This window comes from Periophthalmus magnuspinnatus, chromosome 5 (genome assembly GCF_009829125.3).
Source record: "Periophthalmus magnuspinnatus isolate fPerMag1 chromosome 5, fPerMag1.2.pri, whole genome shotgun sequence".
In the NCBI taxonomy this organism is placed as follows: Eukaryota; Metazoa; Chordata; class Actinopteri; order Gobiiformes; family Gobiidae; genus Periophthalmus; species Periophthalmus magnuspinnatus.
In genome coordinates, this window is record NC_047130.1 from 20,987,911 (window position 1) to 21,009,997 (window position 22,087).

Here is a 22,087-nt window from a genome sequence, read left to right on the forward strand (position 1 = left end):
GTTGAGCTCCATTGGCACAGATTGAAAAAAATTGAAATTACATTAACTCCCTGTGACAGACACTACTTTTAAAGCCATACAATACTAAAACCTTTGCTGTATTTGAGCTCTTCTCATATGTGTGCAGAGTAATTCACATCGTACACTTCTCAGATGAATAGATATAGCTCGATATGTTAGAATGCCAGTGTTTGTGGAAATAAAATACACAAATACATGTTTTCAATGAATAATGATTTAATGCCGCAGTAACATTATTTGTCATTATTATTTACACAGTACAATAATTACATTAAATCACAGTATATAAGCAGAAGGATAGTTTTATCAACATCATACCTGCAAAACCACAAGTCCTGGAGTACACTTCTTTAAGCCATTTTTTAAATATATTTTTTTCTCTATTGTAAAGGCTTTTATTTTGATCAGACTTGATTTTGTTTTTGTTTTACTTCACACAACAGCAAAAGTAAGACATTACTGCAGAAGCACCTTGGTCAACAATACAAAACATTAGAAAAAATATGTAAATTAAAAGTGACATTCACATTTATAAAAAATTATTGTTCTTCACAGATACAGAGACTGCAGTGATGGACAAAGAGACGAAAGTGCTCAGACGGAGATATGTAGATTAAATAGTTCTTCTTTCTCTGTCCGGAGATTGAAAATGGAGGTCTAGACAAGAGGTTGGTGGCGTTTTTTTGTTTTTATTTTGTATAATAATATTTTTAAAGTATTTTTTTAAAGTCAATGGCAGGAGTGTGTTAAGAAGGAGGGAGTGGATCAGAAATGTGGCGGGACTGTCTGAAGAGCGTCCTCTGTGCTGCGCTGTGTCGTCACGTTCTGAAATTTAAAGAATACAATAAAGATTAGAATGAAAAATGTAAAAAAAAAAAAAAATCAAAAATAGAGAAAAATAAACTAAGATGACATACACTACCAGTCAAAAGTTGGGACACACCCTCTCAAAAAAATAAATTTCCCATTATTTTTACTACTTTCAACATTTTGTATACACACAGAAGACATCAAAAATATGAAGTAAGATATATGGAATTATTAAGTGGAGTTATTTACCCTTTTTCCTTTAGCTTTTTTTATTTTGTTCATAAGTCATATAATTGATGCCTTCTGTATGTATAAAAATGTAGAAAGTAGTAAAAATTTAAAAAAAAAATAATAATAAAAAACACTAAATGAGAGGTCCAAACATTTGTCTGGTGTTGTTTAAACATACACTACCTAAAGTCAAAGTCTGGAAACACCCTTTCATTCAATGTTTTCTTAGTAAAGAAAAAAGTTAAATAACATTTTTCCACAAAGCAAGGGGTGGCTAATTTGGGGATTTGAAAATAAAATATAAAAAAACAACAAAACAACACTATTGTTTTATATGTTAAGTTGGTACATACTGTTGGTCTGTCTCTGTGAGTGTTCACGGAGTCTACACCCAAATACATGGACTCCACTTTACAACCTGAAAAAGAAGAAAAAACTAATTATTATCTGACTGAAACATTCTTTAGATTAACGCCTTTAACAGCAAAAAAATAAAAAAAATTACTTGAGCATACTGTAATATATTCATCTGGAGTGGAGTATATTAGATTTAACTGCTTATGTGATAAAGAATATTTCATAAATTTGAAGACTCAGTTAAGACAATGGAGCAAGTAAAATTTCGTAGGTCAGATAAATCATCTTGAAATAAGAAGAAATGTAATGAAGCAAATATGAAACGTGTTGAATCCTGTTAAATAATCTCGGTTCATCAAGTAAATAATTAAATATTCATTTGTAGCTGTGAAAATCACATCAAACTCACCATAAGCCACAGGGGTCAGTTTGAGGACAGTGTGCAAAGGGCATTTAAGATAAGGCAGCTCAGCTGTGGAAAGAGGAAATATTGTAATGATCTGGTATTTTGCGGTTAGTTCAGAGTTGACACCTTTTGTTGTTCTTGTAGCTGTTTATGTGTTGTTTATGTAAATGCGCTTTGTTTGTGACACTTGGTTGCTATGCTGACAAGCTGATGTGAAGAGTCTATTCGTCAGCTCCTGGTCTGTTTTGGAGACTGGCTCTAGTGAGTTGTTGTTTTGCTCTTGTTTTGTTGTGGGTTGTTGCCAACAGTCGCCCTTGTGTTCATAAAATAAACAACTAGAAGAAATTTGGCATCTTTCCTTAGACCAGAACGCTACAATATTTATATTAAAACAAGGACTTTTATGGACTCAAGCAAAAACCTGTGAAAATGTTGCCCTGACCAGTTACCAAAACTACAAAATCCTTCAAAACATTTAATAAAATAAATACATAATAACACAGGACATTGAACACTGCCGGTTGCTTCCTTATGGTTCCCGCCAAACAAAATCTCTTTAAAATGAAATATGCATTTTTTAAATATAATGTCAAATAAAGAGATTTTTCTTTAACTAGAAAAAATAACGTAATCCAAGGGTAGCAAAATAAGTCAAGAGTTTATGTTCAATTTGTATCAAGCTGGATATGTTAAAAGTAAAAACAAAATTAAAAATTAAAAGAAACCATGTGCTGTTGTGTTTAATAAATGCCAAAAATATATATATATATAAAACATGGCTAACCTGCAGTTTTGTCGAGGAAGTAGGCGAGCAGACACCTCATGACGGCCTGGTGACAGATGACCAGAACGTTCTCCTGTCGTTCCAGCTCCATTATCACCGGCTCCAGTCTCTGAACCAGGTCTTCATACGACTAATGACAAAACAACAGATGAACAGTCAGATTATATGTTATATCTTATCTTGAGAGAGATATCGGAATAATAACACCCTCACCTCTCCTTTGGGATATCTGTAGCGGTATTTGTCCTGGTCTCTCAGAGCAAACTCCAATGGAAAGTGTTCCTGGATCTCCTCGTACATCATCTCCTCACACACGCCCTAAACAACACGGCGACTCAGGTTTAGACAAGACATCAAATGGAAACAGAGAGATATTTGATAACTAATAAACTATCAGAATAGAAACATTTAAATTAGACTGAAAAACAACTGAACAACCCTAGTGTATGGTATTTAGTTCTGGTATTTTTGTGTATATATTGTACAGCCCCATAGACTGTATAAAGAAGAGGACTAACGGACTATGACGTCATCCATAGCTTTCGGCTCTAGTCAAATGAAGCTCATCGAGGTTAGCAGTTTCGAATTTGGGGTGGAAATCTGGCCACGAGTATCATAGCAAACAAAGAGTTTCTCAATACAAAGTGAATTGGAGGCGATGGGGCTGGAAGTGCGTCCATGCTCACTTCCTAATTGGAACATGGGGGCTAGCAGGTTAGCTGTGTCCATTTACATATACAGTCTACGAACAGCTCTAATAAATAGAATGTGTAAATCTATTTTTTATGTATTTTTTCTCATACCGCGTCGATCTCATTGAGAGCCTTCCACTGCTCGTAGGGCACTCCCAAACACTCGGCCGTCTGAATGGTTCTCTTCATCTGACTGGTCCAAACCTTCAAGTCCTTAATGTGCTGCTCCTGGATGAACTTTCTCAAATGCATTGCATACTGGGAAAAAAACAACAGGGGAAAAGAGTTAAACACATTGTGCTGTTAATGTGATGATGAGTTGTTACCAAAAAAAGAAATTATTTTGAAACAGGAAAGACCAGAGCCTCCTTATACACTGTATGTATTCCTTTTAATAGAAATAGTAGTGGATGTAGTAGCCATAGCACTAGTTTTTGTTCTGAAATGCATGGGGTAACTGTTTTAGTTTATCAGTTCATATTTCAGTCCCTTCACAAATGTTAATGCTCCTATTGTGCGCCCCAAGTAACAGTAGAAGTTGTATGTTTTTAACACACACCTTCTTACCTGGTCAGACAGCCCGGAGTCTTCTTGCGCTTACACAGTAGTAGTACTAGGAGTAGTAGTAGTAGTAGTAGTATTAGGAGTAGTAGTACCTCTTTTCCCCGGTCAGACAGCCCGGAGTCTCCCCCGATGCGTCCCTTGATGTTGAGGTCGCTCTCCCCATGGCGGCTGAGGTAGATGGAGCGTGGGGTGATGTGGATGTTCATCAGATAGTACACGATCCGGCTCTGGATGTGATCCAGGACACGGTTTACCAGGTACCGCCGCCCCACGTCTATTACTTTAATGTACGACAGGTCCCTGACGACAAGAGAGGGCTGTTAAACCATTTGTAATAGTTTTACATTTATGTTTGTTTACTTTTTCACACTCAGATTTTTAAAAAGTTCTGATCTAGTAAATGGTCTTGAATATTAAATAAAAATGAACAATGAAACAAAATATATAAATAAAAAAAACATGTATCTTTATCTGCACACACTTTTGTGAGCTAATAAATGCTTTTATTCATTTGTAGGTGAAGCATTATTTTCAGGATTTTAATACTAATTATTTTGACTTTTTAAAATACCTATGAGGGTTTTTGTACTCTCGTTTTATTTTTCATGTGAGATTTAGCACTAATTAAACTGCTAAGAGTCAGACAAGTTTTGGTGTGCCTTTTATGTATAATAACTCACTTGTTACGTCACAAATTAAGTCACTCGTCTTGTGGCAAAATCACAACTTAGTAAAATGTCTTTTTTTTCAAATTGACTCCTCTGACCACCACTAAGGAGTTTATGACCATGCAACTGTCTAATGAGGAAGTGAATAATATGTTACATGCATAGATACATTTAGATTGAAGTTGTGAATTTCTCCATTTGCTTTATTGAAATTAATGACATGTGTTAAATAGCCCATATTGCCAGTCTATACTGAACTAAAGTTAAAAACGTAGCAGTTAACTTGAAAATGACCACTTCGTGACATCATCAAGTGGAACAGAGCATTTTGAGCTTTGAAGATGTAAACAAACTAATAATAAAATATGACTCAAACATGTGTGAATGAAACAAAACCCAACTCCAGGTCTGTTTTTGGGGAGGCAACAATATTCTAACATGGTTTAAATCTCACAAGAGTACATTTTGTGTAATATAGGACCTTTAATGACATTATGTATTGATATTTAATTTAACACTTGTGCCATTTCAGATTAGCCTGCCCCTTCACATAATTGTTTTGAGCTCTGTGGGTGGATGTAGCCGATAGTAACTGAAGTACGTGCACTCACTTGTCTAGAGTCTCGTCCAGCGGCTGATAGGACGATTCGTAACATTTGATCCTCTTCATGAAATCCTCTATGGCCTCCTCTGAGTTTGTGTGGATGTAGTCAGGACTGTCCAACTTCACTTGCTACAAACATAAAGAAAAATGCAAAATCTCACATTGTGGATCTTATTTTTTTGTTTTTGTTTTACTAAGTCGTGATTAGTCTTACCACTATATTTTCTGCGATGACGTCTGGGTCTTCACACACAGACTCCACAAAAAATACCTGAGTGGCAAAACAGAAGTATTTTATCAGATGAAGTAAAAAAAAAATAATAATAAATAAATCACTGGTAGCCACCAGCTTGTCTCCAGGAAGATGTTATTGCTTTATTTAGAATGTTCCACAGTATGGCATTAAACTAGTCTAACTCCAATGAAACAAACATTTGCAATAAAACCAGTAATTCTATAAAAGATAAATAATTTTAATGCCATACTGTGGAACATTCGAGACAAAGCAATAACCTCTCCATGGAGACAAGCAGGAAATTTGCATAGTGCACCTTTAAATTACATTTCATTTTGTGTCTTGGACGCACCTTGAACCCATTCTGTTCGGCAAATTTCATTATTGTTGCTCTCCTTTCTCTTGTTGTATTTGTGGCGTCAAATACCTTTGGAGATGAATATAAATATCATAGATCAATAACTTAAAAAGTCTGTTGTTTGAATGTGCAGTAAAAGCCAGAAGGGGGCAGTGTAAATAAAAGAAACTCACTGCTACTTGTCCTCCCTCTACGCTCAGGTACTGCCGGACATCGTTCAGAGCTGTTGTGGCGCATTGTCTGAAAAGAACAGGAGAGATTACATTAGATTACAGTTTTATAATGAACTTAAAGGTGTACTGTGTAACTTTGCTAGTTGATGCTCCACTGTCTATTCATCTTAATGGAAATGCTATTTCTTTTCCTAGAATGTTCCATAGTAAGGCATTAAACATATCTACATAGTCTTTATTTAATTACAGTTGTTTTTTCTCCAGTAGCTCCAGTAGAACAATAACTGACGTCACTGGCATATCCCCACTGAGATATAGAAGTTTAATGCAATACTGTGGGACATTCTCGGCAAAAACAATAATGGATATAATTGCGCAGTGCACCTTTAAATTGACTATTATGTTTAAAGGACCTGTATTACACTATTTTCCGATCTATGTTATAATGTTGTTTCCTCTTCACAAACAGACCTGGAGTTGTGTTTATTTCATTCACACATGTTTAACACTTGAATCTTGCATATTTAGTTCTTCTCTCAAAGAAAAGACTCTGTTCCACCTTGTGATGTCATGTGGTAGTACAGGAAGTGCTCCACTGTGTTTTTCAACTCCATAAACCTTCAATCATTTGGATGATTTTAACCTTGGAATTGCCAATCTTTACTGAACTAAAGGTAAAAGGCAAATGTAACTTGAAAACTACAGCTGCATGACATCACAAGGTGGAACAGAGCGTTTTGAGCTTTGAGTAATCTTTTATTTTTAGTCTGTCTACATCTCCAAATATGTGTGAAAACACAACTCCAGGTATGTTTTTGAGGAGGTAACAACATTATAACATTATAACTTAAAGCTCACAAGAGTCAATTTTGAGTAATACGGGACCTTTAATCTAAAAGTAGCAGGAAAAATACCCAATACTTCCTTACTATCCCCTTTAATCAGAACTTTAATAGAGAAGAATTTACAGTATATAAATGAGAGCTAGTATTAGACCTGGGTGTCATGTTTTAGTCCTACTATTTGTTTGTTTTGCACTTTCTCCATCTTATTCCTGGTCTAGAATATTTTTAGTCTTGTAACTATTTGTAAAGTTAAATATTTTCTGAGCTTGTACTTGGTGAAAGGTTTAAAAGTCACCAGCCGAGTGATGAAAAATGAGCACTAGCAATGAACAATTCAAAACAAAATCTTATATATATTGATCAGTGAAAAGTACTCAAAATGGCACCTACAAACAGGAAGCTGAAACTCATTTAGTCGCATTAAATCAAATAATTCTCAAAATGGAGGTCAATTATCAGTTGTGCTTTTTCCTGCCTTTGAGCTCGCTGCATGATTCCATAGAAACAGAAAGTTAAAACAATACTTTGGAACATTCTCCATGGGGATAGAAAAGTTTAATGCAATACTGTGGAATATTATATCTTAAACAACAGACCCTCCTCCAGACCAAATAAGAGTCAGGTTTGTGGAGATGCGAGCCCACTCAGAATAAAGACACGTTATTCTCCATTTTCATTACATACAAAACCTCTATAATGAAAAAAACACGCTTGCATTTTTGGCCAGAAAGTTACATAATGTGGCTTTACTAAATTATCATCCCATCTGGTGTCTATATAAGAAGAAGTGTGTTTATGAGCAAATGAGGAACTGCAGATAGAATTTTGATCACGACTGCAGTTCAGGATCCAGAAATATCATGTTTAATGCAAGTGCATCAACATGCACCGTCCCAATGTATAAATATATATCCAAACTATTTATTTGAATACTAAAGTACCATAGATGTCAAGTACAGCTGCTGTGTACTCACCGTCTGATTTTAAGGCCTTCTTCATTGTCTGGTTGGAAAAATTCAAAAGACTTGTAAATCTTGAGACACTCTCTTCTGTACTGGCCGACGTTAAAAACTACAAAACACAAAACGTAAAGTTATGATTTCTGCAGTTGTTTTCAGTTTAATTGGTTCTATGTGTTGCTATGTTATTGCTTACCTTTAGTGGGCACGCCTATCCAATTTAAATATCTCGTCAACTTCTTGGAGATGTAAGTTTTTCCTCGAGCTGGGAGTCCAACTGTTACAATAACTGTGGGGCAGTTTGTCATACAGACTGTAAAAGAAGAAATAAGACAAAGACAGAACATTAAGTGAACTTAATCTTTCTATAGACAATGAACAGGACTATGGGATTATGAGAAGTGAAGAATTCAAGCTTCAAGCTTATTTAATTTTTTTTTTTTTTTAAAGCAGCGTTAAAGCTACCATCCATAATTGGCTGACCCACCCCTGTTGTATTGTCACATACCACCACTAGATGCTGTCTAAGTTACTTCCGTGTGATAGTGTGCCAGCCTGGCACACTATCACAGACGAAGGCACAGGTGAGTCTGAACAAAGGTCAGGAGAAGGGGAAGGGAGAGGGGGGAACAGATTTCACATCTGCCATTTACTGCTAGCAAAAAAATCAAATGCATTTATGAATGGTAGCTTTAAGATAGCGCTGGGTGACATGACAAAATATGTATCACACTTTTTTCCTTATGTTCATTGGTCACAGTTTAGATTAGATTTTTTCTTATTAAAACAACAGAATAGATTAGTCCTTTCAGTCATGTTGGTGGAGCGGACCACGGCAAGAGAGTGGATTCAAAACTTTTTAAGGTTTACAATTAGTAGGACAATGAATGCAGGACAAAACTTACACAAATGTTTTAGGAAATTTTATATTGTGACCACAGCTACCACCAATCGTCTGGGACAAAAAAATGTTTCTTTCACTTGATTTCAACAAAGACCCATCAAGGTTTTCCCTGCTAAAATGAAGACAAAACATCAACTTTGGAAACATTTTAACGTGAACTTTCTAGACTTGAGCTAAAACAGTTTGAGACAGTTAATCTAATTATAATGTTAGTAACAACATTTTAATAACTAGGCTATACATCTCTGTATGATTATTTGGTATTAAATGTACAAATTTAACCATGTATCTGGTTTCTAGATCCTCCTAACAAAGTGTTGGTTCCACTAAACAAACAGGTTAGTCTGCTACAAAAGTAAAATGCAAGCCTCCAAATAAAAACATTTACTGCTCCCTTAGGTGCCTTGGAGCCCTCTTCCCCCTTATCAACAATAAGCAGACAGAATATTGTCAACAAATATGCCATCATAAAGATTAACATGAAGTCGTTTGAGGCCTAAATTGGTGGACAAAGGCTTGCCCCGTCCTTCTCACTCCAAACATCCTCCAACCCCCCACCTCAACTCTACAGCCCCTGGCCACAATGGTTGTTATTTACAAACATCATACACCAGTGTTTTTAACAGGACGCCCTAAGGTGAGAGACTTGACTCAACAAACATAACCAAGAAAACAGGTGCCGGGGCTATGATTCCTTCTGCTACCTATACCCACATCCTAAAAGCTTTATGGCTCAAGTGCTGACTCGAGTTATCCGGGCAAATTGATCCATTTTCGGTCATGCGCAGGTCACAAGATGCATGTGCACCGGTGCAATGTCATAAAAGCATTATATAAAGTATAAGGCGTGCAGCGCAGTAAGGATGGGTAGTTTAATCAAAAGGACACTCTGAATGCAACCATGTGCAAGCCACGACAGAAGAAGTTGCAGAGAAAATGATGCAATGTCGCCATCTCCAAATGCGCACATGGATTTAAGCTAGCTGTGCACCTAACAATGCAAGGATGAAAACGCAAGAAGCAGACGCATGACACAACGCAAATGGTGCAAATTGAGCGAGACTTCAATGTGCAAAAATGTCTAGTCATCCCGCGTTTTGGAGAGGGGTTTATTTGCGTGCATCCTCTTACCCCGTCTCTGCGTAATGGGTCGTTGGGACAAGCCGTTACTGCACCGCGGCATCCATATCTTTCGTAGCGGGTTTTGGGTTAGTTCCCGTGGCCCGTGCTCCGAAATGTCCTTGTCCAACATCGTCTTTTGTGCGTAAAAATGTGGTAGAGTGGTTTTCTGTGCGTCTTGTGACGCAGCGGGGCGCAGGGTGAGTGTTTGGAGCGGAGTGGTTCACGGGGTTGACATCACATCAGCTGAGGAGGCTGAGCAGCCTCCCGCCGTAAACACCCAGCACAGTGCGCAACGAGAAATGACAAAACAACACTCAGCGATTTGGTACAAGATGTCTCAGCAACAAGTCTCAGCTCATTCATATATTCAATGCCCACTGACCAGAAATCACATGTTTCCATTTTCATCATTTGCAGTGTGGATTTGCACCAAAATCAGAGTGTTTTCTAACTTTGTGTAGCCCTATTTAACCATTTTGTAGATTCTGTAGCCTGAATGTATTTAGATAAGAAATAAGTGAACCTTTATGTGAAATTCCACTGTTGCAATACGAAGTTAGAGAACAGCTGGAGAATAGAAAATCGGGAACCAAAAATTAAGATAACTAGGCTATTAAAAATGAATGAGCCTAAATATATATATATTAAAAAAAATCTAAATATTATAAACCTAGTAGAGATAAAAGGTGTAGAGATAATAAAATACAATACTGTGCAAGCTGTGAAAACTATAAGGCTACAAATTGATAATGAAGGGACAGAATAATAGCAGATAAAGTGTCTTAAACCTTTATTTTACCAGGCAACCCAATAAGAACAAATTCTTATTTATAATTGTATAAAACTATAAGTACACGGTTCATGAACACTCTATAATATCTGCACTAAACTGGACACTTTATAATACCGGTCACTTTAATAAGCCACTTTGCACTGTTGTTCTGATGCTGCTGTTGTATATATTTTTCTACCTTTAAGTATTTCACTTGATTTTTTTTTAAGCATATCTTTTTAACTGCATGCCCTTATTTGTATTTGTATTTATTCAGTGTGTTCATGTTGCACTTTTTCACCGAAGCAAGTTCCTAGTTTGTGAACTGTGTTCACAGACTATGGCAATAAAAGTCTTCTGATTCTGATTCAATCAATATAGTATGTTATTATAAAGATCAAGTGACATTTGTGGTAGCGTAATTATGCTGAGAGGCCAACATCTAAGAAAAAAGCAGATCAATTTTTTGCTCATATCCTAACTGCTTCACCCATCTTGTTTTTCAGTATTGTGTGTAACTGCTGTACAGTATACTGTATACTTACTGTACTGGGTAGTTAGACATGTGACAGTGAGACTATTGCTAGGCTTGAAATGAGTGAGATTTCATTCATGTTTCTAAAATAAGTACATTGTGTTGCTTTTATCAGAAATAGGGTGGTATTTTCTATGAAGACTCCTATTTTTTTCCAAGAATCCACCTTTTTCTTTTTTACCGTAACTGTGCGGAAAGTGTGCACAGAGATAGCGTCAACAACAAGGAGCCTGCGCTGTTCACATGAAGCACACATGGGCAGAGAATGCACCCGGCGCCACAGCCAATCAGAGACCAGACACAAACCCCCTCAACCAATCAGAGGCGGCGCTGGGCCGGGGGGGAAGGCGTGCGCGCGGCAGCCGGACACCAGATAAAAACAACCAAACTGTACTTAGAAATACATATAACACGAGTGCAACACGAAGAGAGCACGAGCGAGCAAACACCCAAACTGTAAAGCATGAAATAAACATGTTGATCACGGGAGCGTTTCAAAATAAGCTCGAGGCTGCTAGCATCAACACATTTCACATGATACTTTGTGCGATCAACAGAAACAGCCTGGCTAAAAGCAGTCAAATCTAATAATAAAACGTCCCGTTTTAGGATACACTGCAAAGGAATTACCAAGTTGTGGCAGTCCATAAGAGGGAAATATTAAAAAGGCCTATGACTGAATCATAAAATCAATAGGATTATGACAAAAACCTCTTTCACTCTTTAAGGTGCACTATGTAACTTTTCAGGGTTGAGGTTGTGTGTTTCCGAGGAGATTGGAGATTGGTCAAATCTGTGGAGAGGTCACCCATAACAAAGCATAATTTCAATATTTTTTGTTGTTGTTTTTGCAAAAAAAAAAAAAAAACAACCCAAAAAACAACAACACACATCCGTAATCGAAATAAACATTAACAAATATTATAAGGGCACCTTTAATGTGTTAGTTCTTCTGTTGCGAAAAAGATGATTTTTTAGGCATATGGCCTGTGAAAGGAACAAAATCATTGGGTTTGATGTGCACCAACCAGGACCTACTTAACTTATATAACAGATCACATGAAGTCATGAGTATTCTGTTAAATCTCTACTCTTCTACTCTAATCTCACACTTTTCTATTCAGTGTGCATTCGATATCAGGCCACACTCGTGTAAGTTCTATGTTCATTTTCTAATCTGAACAAATGAAAGGACACAATGAAACAGTGGAACATTCTGGTCTCAGTGGATGCAGTGATGCAGACACAGCCCCTTTAGACCAGAGCAAAGAAAAGCCTCATTAAACATGAAAGCAGCTACATCCTACCTTCTTAAACTGAACATTTGGAACATTTAACTTCACTATAAAAACCCATATTTCATAGTTAAAAACAGCCTGGAATTGTGTTTTGGTTAGTAAGTCATCATGCTTAGCTTTGACCTACATTTGGTCTACATTTTAACTGGTAGATCTGTGCTCCTTTGTGTTTTTAAAGTCTTCACTGTACTAATTTTGTCAATTTTAGTGCTCAAATGGCTTTCACCACAATGCTTTTCCTACTGATAATAGGACTAACTACTGTTTATAGCCATGTTAAAACTGCTTTACTAACTGTTACTAGCAGATGGCACTATTCCTGTTTGACTGAGCCTTAGGGATTGAACTGTTTTTCCTTTTTCCTCACACAAAAATAGGCAGGATTTTAAGTTATAAGCACAAAATACAGATAAAGAGTCCTTACACTTATACCCAACGAACTACAGAACAACACCAAATGTAAAAAAAGGCAAAAATTGTGCAAAAAAGAAATAAAACCAGTAATGTTTGAAGTGATCGCTTTGAGTATAATATTCCAGGCTTTAAAGCGAGAAAAACGCAAAGATCTGGTGCATGCAAAACTATACAAAGTGAATAATATGACCTGCTATAGCCAACGAACAGTGAACGCACAAAATCTTCTTTTGTCTAATGCGATACTCCAACTGTGACAGCAGAGGGCACCGTCTACTCTGTTACAAAAGCATTGCATTCAAATTCAAACAACTTGAGCAAAGCCATTTTTACACATTAAAATTTGTGTGAAAATGCAATGTTTACTGCTGTATAATTTTTTGACTGGGGAAAAATATGCAAAAATTCTACAAAGGGGTGCAATAAAAATAAATATATTCCTAAAATTTTGTTTATATAGTTTCTTACTATTATTCATATTGTAGGCTGCAAAGAGAATATTGTTGTCCATTTGGAAATAATTAGTTTAGATAATAGAGCTGAAGGATTCCCAGTTACATGTTTGGATATAAAATGCATATTTCTTTCTTTAAAATGGTGATCAATTTGAGGTTATTTGCTGCAATATATTGATTATACTGGTTCCTCATCAGTAGAATACTCAATATTTGCAATTATGCAGATATTAAAGTGATTTTTTTTTATAATCTTGTTGATGATATCTCTCCTTTCTGTAATTACTTGATCAGTTTGTAAACATAGAGGGAATCAAGCGTCAGAGGGAGTCAGGGGTCAGAGGTCATAGGTCATTGGAGGAAGTTAATCTTGTCAACCTGACACTGGGCTCTGGCCCTGATCCTGAAACACAGAACAAACAGCACTGCACCTCTCACCTGTCTGCACCTCATAGTAAAATACTATATATACTTACTTCTGGTTTACTTCAAGCCAGAAGAGATGTACTACTTAAAGAAAGTCCAAATTTGCAGCTCATTATATTAACTTCATCTTGACCTTATTTCAACAAAATAGTAAATATTAGTTTGTTTGGAGAGTATGCAGCTAAACAGTAACCCCTGTTCCACAAAGACCACACCACTCTGAGCATTTGAGAGAGTCTGCTTTGTGCAAAACTCTCTCACGAATTCTCCATGCGTGTTTCAGTTTCAGTTTGACACAGACACAATAACATAGAGTTAATCCAAAAATAGGAATTGTGCCACTCATATTAAAAAGTTTATGTTAAGGTTTACAATAAAGATGCATATAGATGTCGAAGTACTCTGGTAAACTGGTATTTCTGCCATCATTGTAATAGTTTTTGGAACTGAATCTCAAGAGGGATTCACCAGAATTTAAGCTTTTTACATAACATCTGTGCTCTGGTCTCTGTCTCCTGTGGCTCAGAGAATAGACTTTAAAGCAGCTCTGCTTGTGAACAAGTCTCTCCATGGACCAGCACCAAAGTACATCTCCCACATGTTAGTGCCATATGAACCATCTCACACTCTGAGGACTTCAGGGACCGGCCTCCTGCTGCAGTCCTGATGTAGTCCTGGTTCAGTTCTGGTTTAGGCCTGGTTTAGGGACTCCTCCTCCTGCTGGTGCCCAGAGTCAGGACTAAACATTGAGAGTCAGAGAGTCAGTGTTTCAGTTTTCTGCAGCTAAAACCTGGAACAGTCTTCCTGAAGATGTGAGACTGGCCTGTACTTTGACAATGTTTAGATCAAGGCTCAAAACAGTTCTGTTTAGCTGTGCATACGACTGAAAGGGTTTTTGCACTCTTCTCTTTTAATGCTCATTTTATGATTATTTGTGTTTTAATTCATTTGGATTGTGATTTTAATGTTTTTCATATTATGTAAAGTACTTTGAATTACAAGTTTATTTGTACTGTGCTGTACAAATAAACTTGCTTTGTTGTGCCTTGCCTTATCCAAACAAAATGTAAAAACACGGAAAAATCTGGTAGCATGAGATGTTGTCCTATCCTAAAAAAAATAAATGTACAAATAAATAAATGTATAAATCCATTTGATGAAGTTAAGACACAATTCCATCTGAGAACATAGAGATAAACAGCAAATAAACAATAACGCACAGTTGAAACCAGAAGTTTACATACACTATCTAAAAAGACACTTTTTTTTTTTCTCACTGACTTTTCCTGTTTTAGGTCAATTAGAATTACCAAAATGATTTCTATTTGCTAAATGCCAGAATAATGGAATAAGGATTTCTTTAGATCATTTTCATTACATTCTTCAAAGTCAGAAGTTTACATACTGTAAGATTACTATAACTTTAAACAATTTAGGAAAACTCATATGATGATGTCATGTCTTTGGAAGCTTCTGATTTGTTGGTTTATTGACGCATTCAAGTTAATTAGAGACACACCTGTGGATGTATTTCAAGGCACATCGGAAACTGTCTGTCTGGTTCATCCTTGGGTACAATGTCCAGATGATTGAAGGTGCCATGTTCATCTGTTCAAACAATTATACGCAAGTACAAACGTCATGAAAATGTCCAGCCATCACACTGCTCAGGAAGAAGACGGATTCTGTGTCTCAGAGATGAAAGTGCTTTGGTCCGAAATGTGCAATGAGTGTAGTACTGACATGAGCTGAAAGACCACTCTGCCAGGAAGAAGCCATTACTCCAAAAGAAACATTTAAAAGCCAGATTACAGTTTGCAAATGCACACAGGGACAAAGACTTTAATTTTTGGAGGCATGTTCTGTGGTCTGAAGAAACTACTGAAGAACTGTTTGGCCATAATGAGGCCATAATTGTTATGTCTGGAGGAAAAAGGTGGAAAATTGCAAGCCTGAGAACACCATCCCAGCAGTGAAATACAGGGGTGACAGCATCATGTTGTGAAGGATATCAAAGATGTTTGACCCAAGTCATACAGTTTAAAGGTAATGGCACCAAATATTAATGAAATGTATGTACACTTCTGACCTTGAATAAAGTCATGAAAAATTGTCTTTAAAAAGCCTCCTCTAATAAGAGAAAAATTCTGGCATTAAATAAACAGAAATAATTTTGTAATCCTAACTACGTAAAACAGAAAAAGTTTAGTCCATGTCAGACAGTGAGAAAAAAATATATATGTATCTTTTTATATGGCGTATGTAAACTTCTGGTTTCAACTGTATACTAAATTATACTCGTTTATATCATTTTAGAAATGCCACGTTAAAAATATCTCAAAAAGTAGCAAAAATGTATAATTACAAGGAAGTGGTCAACTGTTCAGATCAGTAACAGTCTGATAAAGTGACTAATACTGCTATATAAACACCCTATCAGAGAATAAAAGTCAAACATAGGAGGCATTTTTTCTGCTTTTGGTGTAAATAATCAACATAAAACAGAAAAATATCAGTTTGCTAATGTGAAACCAAAGGTACAAACTGTTCCCTGTGAAACCACAATGATTTTCTGTCAGATACTCCTCTTTTAATGTTATTAGCGGCTAAAGCTAATCTCTACCAACAGTAGTGAACCAACCAGCTATTCCCACGCTAACAAGACTGCATTAAAATCTCCGAAATATGTTTTTTCTATGTTACATTCACCTCAAATAACCCAGTTCTCTGCAATGTGAGAGGGAGCGGGTGTAGGAAACAGCAGTGCGCATGCGTGGAGCTCTCAGGGAGCGTAGGAAACAGCAGTGCGCATGCGTGGAGCTCATAATGAGATTCAAAGCGAGAGGTTGAACTTTCCCCTAGTTTTTTCTCCAGCAGACAGGCAGAGGCGCTAAAGATACCGCAACAAGCCAACGCCATCACACTACACACAGGAGAGACAGGCTAGCAGGCCATGGGAGGAGAATGCAATGCAAAATGGATGAACAATATGAAAGAGATTATGCTGTAGATGAGGGTTGTCAAAAAAATCGAAAATCACATACTAATCTATACTAAAACCAGATACTCATTTGAGCTGGTATTATCACAGGACAATAAACCTTTCCTGAATAGCTTTAGAATGAATTATGAGCTGTATCAGAACAAGTATAAGACACATAGACAACTATACACCCATGGACCACTATGGAAACTACCTGGACAACTGAGGGATTACACAGATATAACACCACATGGTAATATAAAAGAAAGTACTACTATTTAATGTTGAAAATCACACTATTGTGTAAAGAAAGAATGTTTTTATTATCAGCGTGGTATAGGAATCTGTATTGAGTATCAAGGCTCTTCCTTAGTATTGAAATCAAGTTTAAAATTTTTAGTACCGTGACAACACTACTATAGATAGGATTGCACAATAAATGTGATAATAGTTTATAAATATGGTGAAAAAGGTGCAGTTCAGTACAATTCTGAGTTATAAGGGCGCACATTCTACTTCTGAAACCTGGAGCAATGCCACTAATCTAATCTAATCTACTTTATCTTTAAACCATGAATCCCAAAACATGATCAACAAAACTTGAGTCAATATAGGTTAGACAGTGGAGCACTGTCTAATATTGTAAAGAAAATCAGTAGGACCCAAATAATCACACTGTGCAAATAAACTAGCAGGACTATGTCATTCAAAATACCTTACAAAATTGTGAACAGACATATTCTGAACAGTGGTGTGGGTGGGACGGGGCGTTAAGGCTGGGTATCCTTAAGATTTTGTCCATATGATACATACTTCCATACATAGACTACGATAAGATACATATCTCGATACAGTATTTTTTCAATTCATTTATATTTTAAATTGATACGACAAAATTCTGTGAAAATATATAGCTTCCATGAACCTTAATGCTCAACCCCATTTTCACAAAACATAAACCTTAATGGTGCATTTATCCTCTGTTTACTAAAGATGAATGAACATAAGCAAGTGCATTTTCTAACAAGAAGAACACATCAAACATTGGTCAATATTATTCACCCACAGCTTATACGAGCTCCATATTTACATGTACACAGGGACACGTGTAATTTAAAGGATCACAACATATCTACTAAATCAAAACTGTGATACTAAAAGTTTTTGTTACATGGAACATTCATAACAGACAATCGTGCAACCATGCAAATCTAATATTAAATACACCTATTTTAATAATCAAAAAAGTGAATCAAATGTCAAATGTATTGCATAAACAAGTTTCTTTCCTCTAAACAAGCCAAAATATATACAAAAAAATATATCAATACAACAGCCCTCGATATCAATACTGTATCATTAAATTAAACAATATGATATTTTGATATTTTTGCACACCCCTACGGGGTGTTACCTTCAACAGCCTCGCTCCGGATTGGCTCTTTGGTTGCTATGATACTTGTGTCCAAGTAGCTCGATGAGCTTCATTTGACAGGAGCCGAACTCTATGAGTGACATCACATTCACTTAGTCCACTGCGTTATACAGTCTATGACTGACAAAAGTTAGACGAGAATGGATCAAATCAACAATACCAATCTGTTTTTTCTAGAATGTTCGACAGTATAGCATTAATCATGCTGTCATTTAATTATAGGTATTTTATTTCTTGAAAACACCTGTCATTACATAATCTTTTCTTAAACAAACAGGATTATTCTTGTAATCTCAGATAATAATAATGTTTTACATTCATGCACAGACCAGCCCTTCACCTGAGCTCACTCTCTCCAGACTCATGTACACCTCAGAACATGTTTTTCCTGTTTCTGCAGAAATAGTTTAGATTAGTGGCATTCACATACAATCCACCCAAAGATGCACTGAAATTAATTAGAATTGAAACTAGGATTAAATAGTAATATCATAAAGATTGAGGTTTTCTAGGTATTATGATGTCCTTCACAGAGAATTTTAAATATCCATTGGGTCTTATGTATAGAATCTACCAACCCTGCTTAGACATCTGCAAAACTAAAATGAATAGATGCTTGTATTAGTTTAGTTTATTACTCCATATTTCAGTTTTCTCTCAAAATTTTAATGCTCCTGGACACGTTTGGAATACCAACTGTAAACTGAATATTGAGTTTAAACATATATAATGACTGCAAAATTATATTAATACTACATTAAAACAACAATAGGAAATGTCTCCAAAACTGAGTTCCCATCATGGACTGAATTATAAATGGAGCTGCTGTGTTCCAAATAGGAAGTGATCATGGCCGCGTTTCTGGCTTCATCAACTCCAATTCCTTTTACACTGAAAAATCACCTCTCTCCCCTCTCTCCCCTCTCTCCCCTCTCTCCCCTCTCTCTCTGTAACTGCTGCAGTGAGCCTCATCATTTTGATTTTAAACTGTCTGTATTAACCCGCTCTACATGATCCTGGTGTTTTTAGTTTGCTATTTTGTCCATAAATCAAAATATGAACATTATTAACAGACAAATCAGGTGCTTTATACAGTCTATGATCTCCACACATCACAAGACAACTGAAACTCTGCACTTCTCTGTATCAGATAACAGCATCATCGTCTCATTGTCAGCACAAACACAGATCCCATTTCTACACAACAGTTGTAAACCAGGAATAAACAAGGACAACAAAACATAGATCTATTTCAACAATTTTTTAAACTTTAATCACCACAGATATCAGCACAATAAGATTGAAACTGTTTTGATGCTACAGATACTTGAACCATTCTTTCTAGGAGTGTGATTGCCTCTCCACAGATCTGACTAGAACTCTAACTAACTGTGACATAACCTGCTGTCTCCATGGAGATACATAAGTTTAATATACTGTAAAACATTCCTGGCAAAGCAGTAACATCTCTATGAAGATGCCAGACCCAGACGACTCCTCTGCATATGAAATAGCACACAGTTTTACCCCCACTCTCAGTTTGAGTGCCAGAGTCAGAGACAAGTCCATTTTTGGAACAGCAGATGTCCAGACCTCTTTAAGAAGCAAAGCCTTTCTCTCATCTGCAGCTTTACAAGGGACAGGACATCTAACTGAAGAACGCTGCAGGGACATACACTGACTAATAACTATTGCATAATAATAACTGTCTATAATCCCTGATCAGGCCATTAACTTCTGTGAATGACTAAGGTTTACAGCAAAATTTAACATGTCAAGTCCAGACAAACAGCAGGTATCAATGAGCAATTCTTAAAGGTCCTGTATTACGCAAACCTGATGTTTGTGAGCTTTAAGCCAAGTTCTAATGTTGTTACCTCATCAAAAATACACCTGGAGTTGTGTTTTGTTTTATTCACACCTATATGAGTAACGTTGCATGATTGGGCTATCGACATATCCAAACTCAAAACGCTCTGTCACCTTGTGATTTCATCATGTGGTAGTTAGCATCTGCCTTTTACCTTTTGTTTTGTAGAGATTGGAAATTCCAGGGCTGGAATTATGATATCACAAGGTGGAACAGAGTGTTTCTTGTTTGAGAGAAGAACTCAGGGTAAATATGCAGGGTTTGTGTGTTAAGCATGTGTGAGTGAAACAAAATACAACTCCAGGTATGTTTTTGAGGAGGAAACAACATTAAAACATAGATCAGAAAATTGTGTCATTCATGCCCTTTAGTACATATCAAGCACCTATACAATCTAGTGAATTAGACTGGTATTATGTGATAGAAACCCTTTATGACAAGATAGATAACAAAGACTACAGGATATGCAAAACGTGTTGAAAGGTATTGTCAAATGTTAACCTATTAAGGTGTCATTTTACAGTTTTTGCCCTTTAGCCTATTTAATAAGTCAAAACATTACAATAGCACTTGCTACTCAACTTTGCCTATTATCAGAATATACAAGAAGCCTGCAACGCATTCAGTGTGGGCTGTCCTATATGCAACGGCAACAAGGCAATATAAGAAACCATTTAATACAAATAATTGTGCACTTAAAGCATGCTTCAGTTTGTGTGTTCACATGTGTCGCTGCTCCATCTACAACTACAGAAGCTAAAGGCTAACAAGCTAACCTGCTCTGTTTAATCCATAAATACAGACGATCTAAGGCTTAATGACACACTGACATTTACACATAAATTAGCATCGCGTTCCTTAATAATTCACATTAATTAGATGTGATGTGATCGTGTTGTCCACTACTCAAATTCGTTGTTTCCTTACGGCTCGGTGCGTACGTGACTGACGCTTGTTTACTTCAACCCTCGCTCATCTGCTGCTGCTCCCCTGCGCACTCCGCCGCTCTTTCCTGCACAAATCCCCACCAGAAATAGCACAAAACGACAGGGATAAAAGCGTGCACGTACCTGCCCGGCTCCGTGGGGTTGTTGGGCCGTAGGAGCCCCTCATCCCGCCGGTTGCAGCTCGTTTTCGGGGCCGTGGAGAGCCGTTGAGAGGGGACAGGACAGCGGCAGTGCTCACAGCAGTGGCAGTTGATCCGATGAATGAAACCAACCAGGGCTGCGCTCGTGCTTCTCCACTGACCCCCGCGCGCGCAGATACAGACGCACGTGCGCTTGTTGTTGTTCCAGTACGTACATTGTGCACGCCTCTTAATGGGTTTGTACTTAATGTATTGTTTTGTTGTTGCCACACCAGATGACTCATAGTTTGGCTGAACATTTCAAGACCAATGTAACAATGTAAGCCCACGCTCACGTACACTCCAATGCTTTACAGAATTGTGGCGGGAGATAGGGGGTAGGTGAAAACAGGCATTTTCTGAACACTCAAGCCTCGAGTGCAAGACAATAAAGGAATACTCAAACATGCAGAATTACTAAAGTTGTAGTTACGTGAGGGCTGTGTTCTAGGGAACCCGCATATGGTTTGATTTTGGTGTTCTGTCACAAGCTCTAGGCCAGTGGCTGTCAAACTCAGGGGCGTCAGACTGGGGTGTACTGTTTACCAAGGGCCCAGCGGAGGAGGGGGCCCATCACAAAGTCCGTAATGTTCTTTTTTATTAAATAACATGTAGCATGGGCCCATCAAGATGACATATACCCAAGGCCCAGAATTTGGTGCTACATTCCTGCTCATACTTTTCACATCAAGTGCCACCAAAGAAAAGATTTGGTTTTCCAAGTACCACCAGATTTAAATCAAGTATATAACACTCCTGTTAAACAATGCTCATTTTCTTATGGCTTGAATTTACTTTAATGTGAATGAATTTCTCTTGCCTCATCATAAAAAACATGTCTGATTTCATTATTTTGATATTGTATAATAAGAGGACCTAACATTATAGAACTGCAGCCCCTTTAATAAAGTATTTCTATTCACAAACAGTTGCTTTACAGCTTCACAGTTAATTAACAAAGATTCACAGAATAACTGCACAATCATTACATACATAGAACCAATGATGGAAGAACTTGTGCTACTTAAGAAAAGTACAGA

General features: G+C 36.9%; 1 protein-coding gene across 2 annotated transcripts; it reads right to left on the reverse strand.

Annotated features, from left to right (window-relative positions):
• Window positions 1-219: 219 nt before the first annotated feature.
• pfkfb4b (6-phosphofructo-2-kinase/fructose-2,6-biphosphatase 4b) lies at window positions 220-21,217 on the reverse strand. 2 transcript variants are annotated; one of them, XM_055221986.1, is made up of 14 exons: window positions 20,992-21,217; window positions 7,904-8,020; window positions 7,723-7,819; window positions 5,904-5,970; window positions 5,725-5,799; window positions 5,352-5,408; window positions 5,145-5,266; window positions 3,958-4,165; window positions 3,413-3,559; window positions 2,823-2,927; window positions 2,610-2,739; window positions 1,829-1,891; window positions 1,416-1,480; window positions 220-846 (listed from the first exon to the last, which is right to left on the reverse strand). In XM_055221986.1, the coding sequence occupies exons 1-14, from the start codon at window positions 21,032-21,034 to the stop codon at window positions 787-789; spliced, it is 1,356 nt and encodes a 451-aa protein (XP_055077961.1). In that variant the 5' UTR covers window positions 21,035-21,217; the 3' UTR covers window positions 220-786. The 2 variants fall into 2 exon arrangements, with proteins under 2 accessions (XP_055077961.1, XP_033823290.1); XM_033967399.2 differs by lacking the exon at window positions 20,992-21,217 and adding an exon at window positions 9,743-11,319.
• Between the last annotated feature and the right edge of the window lie 870 nt (window positions 21,218-22,087).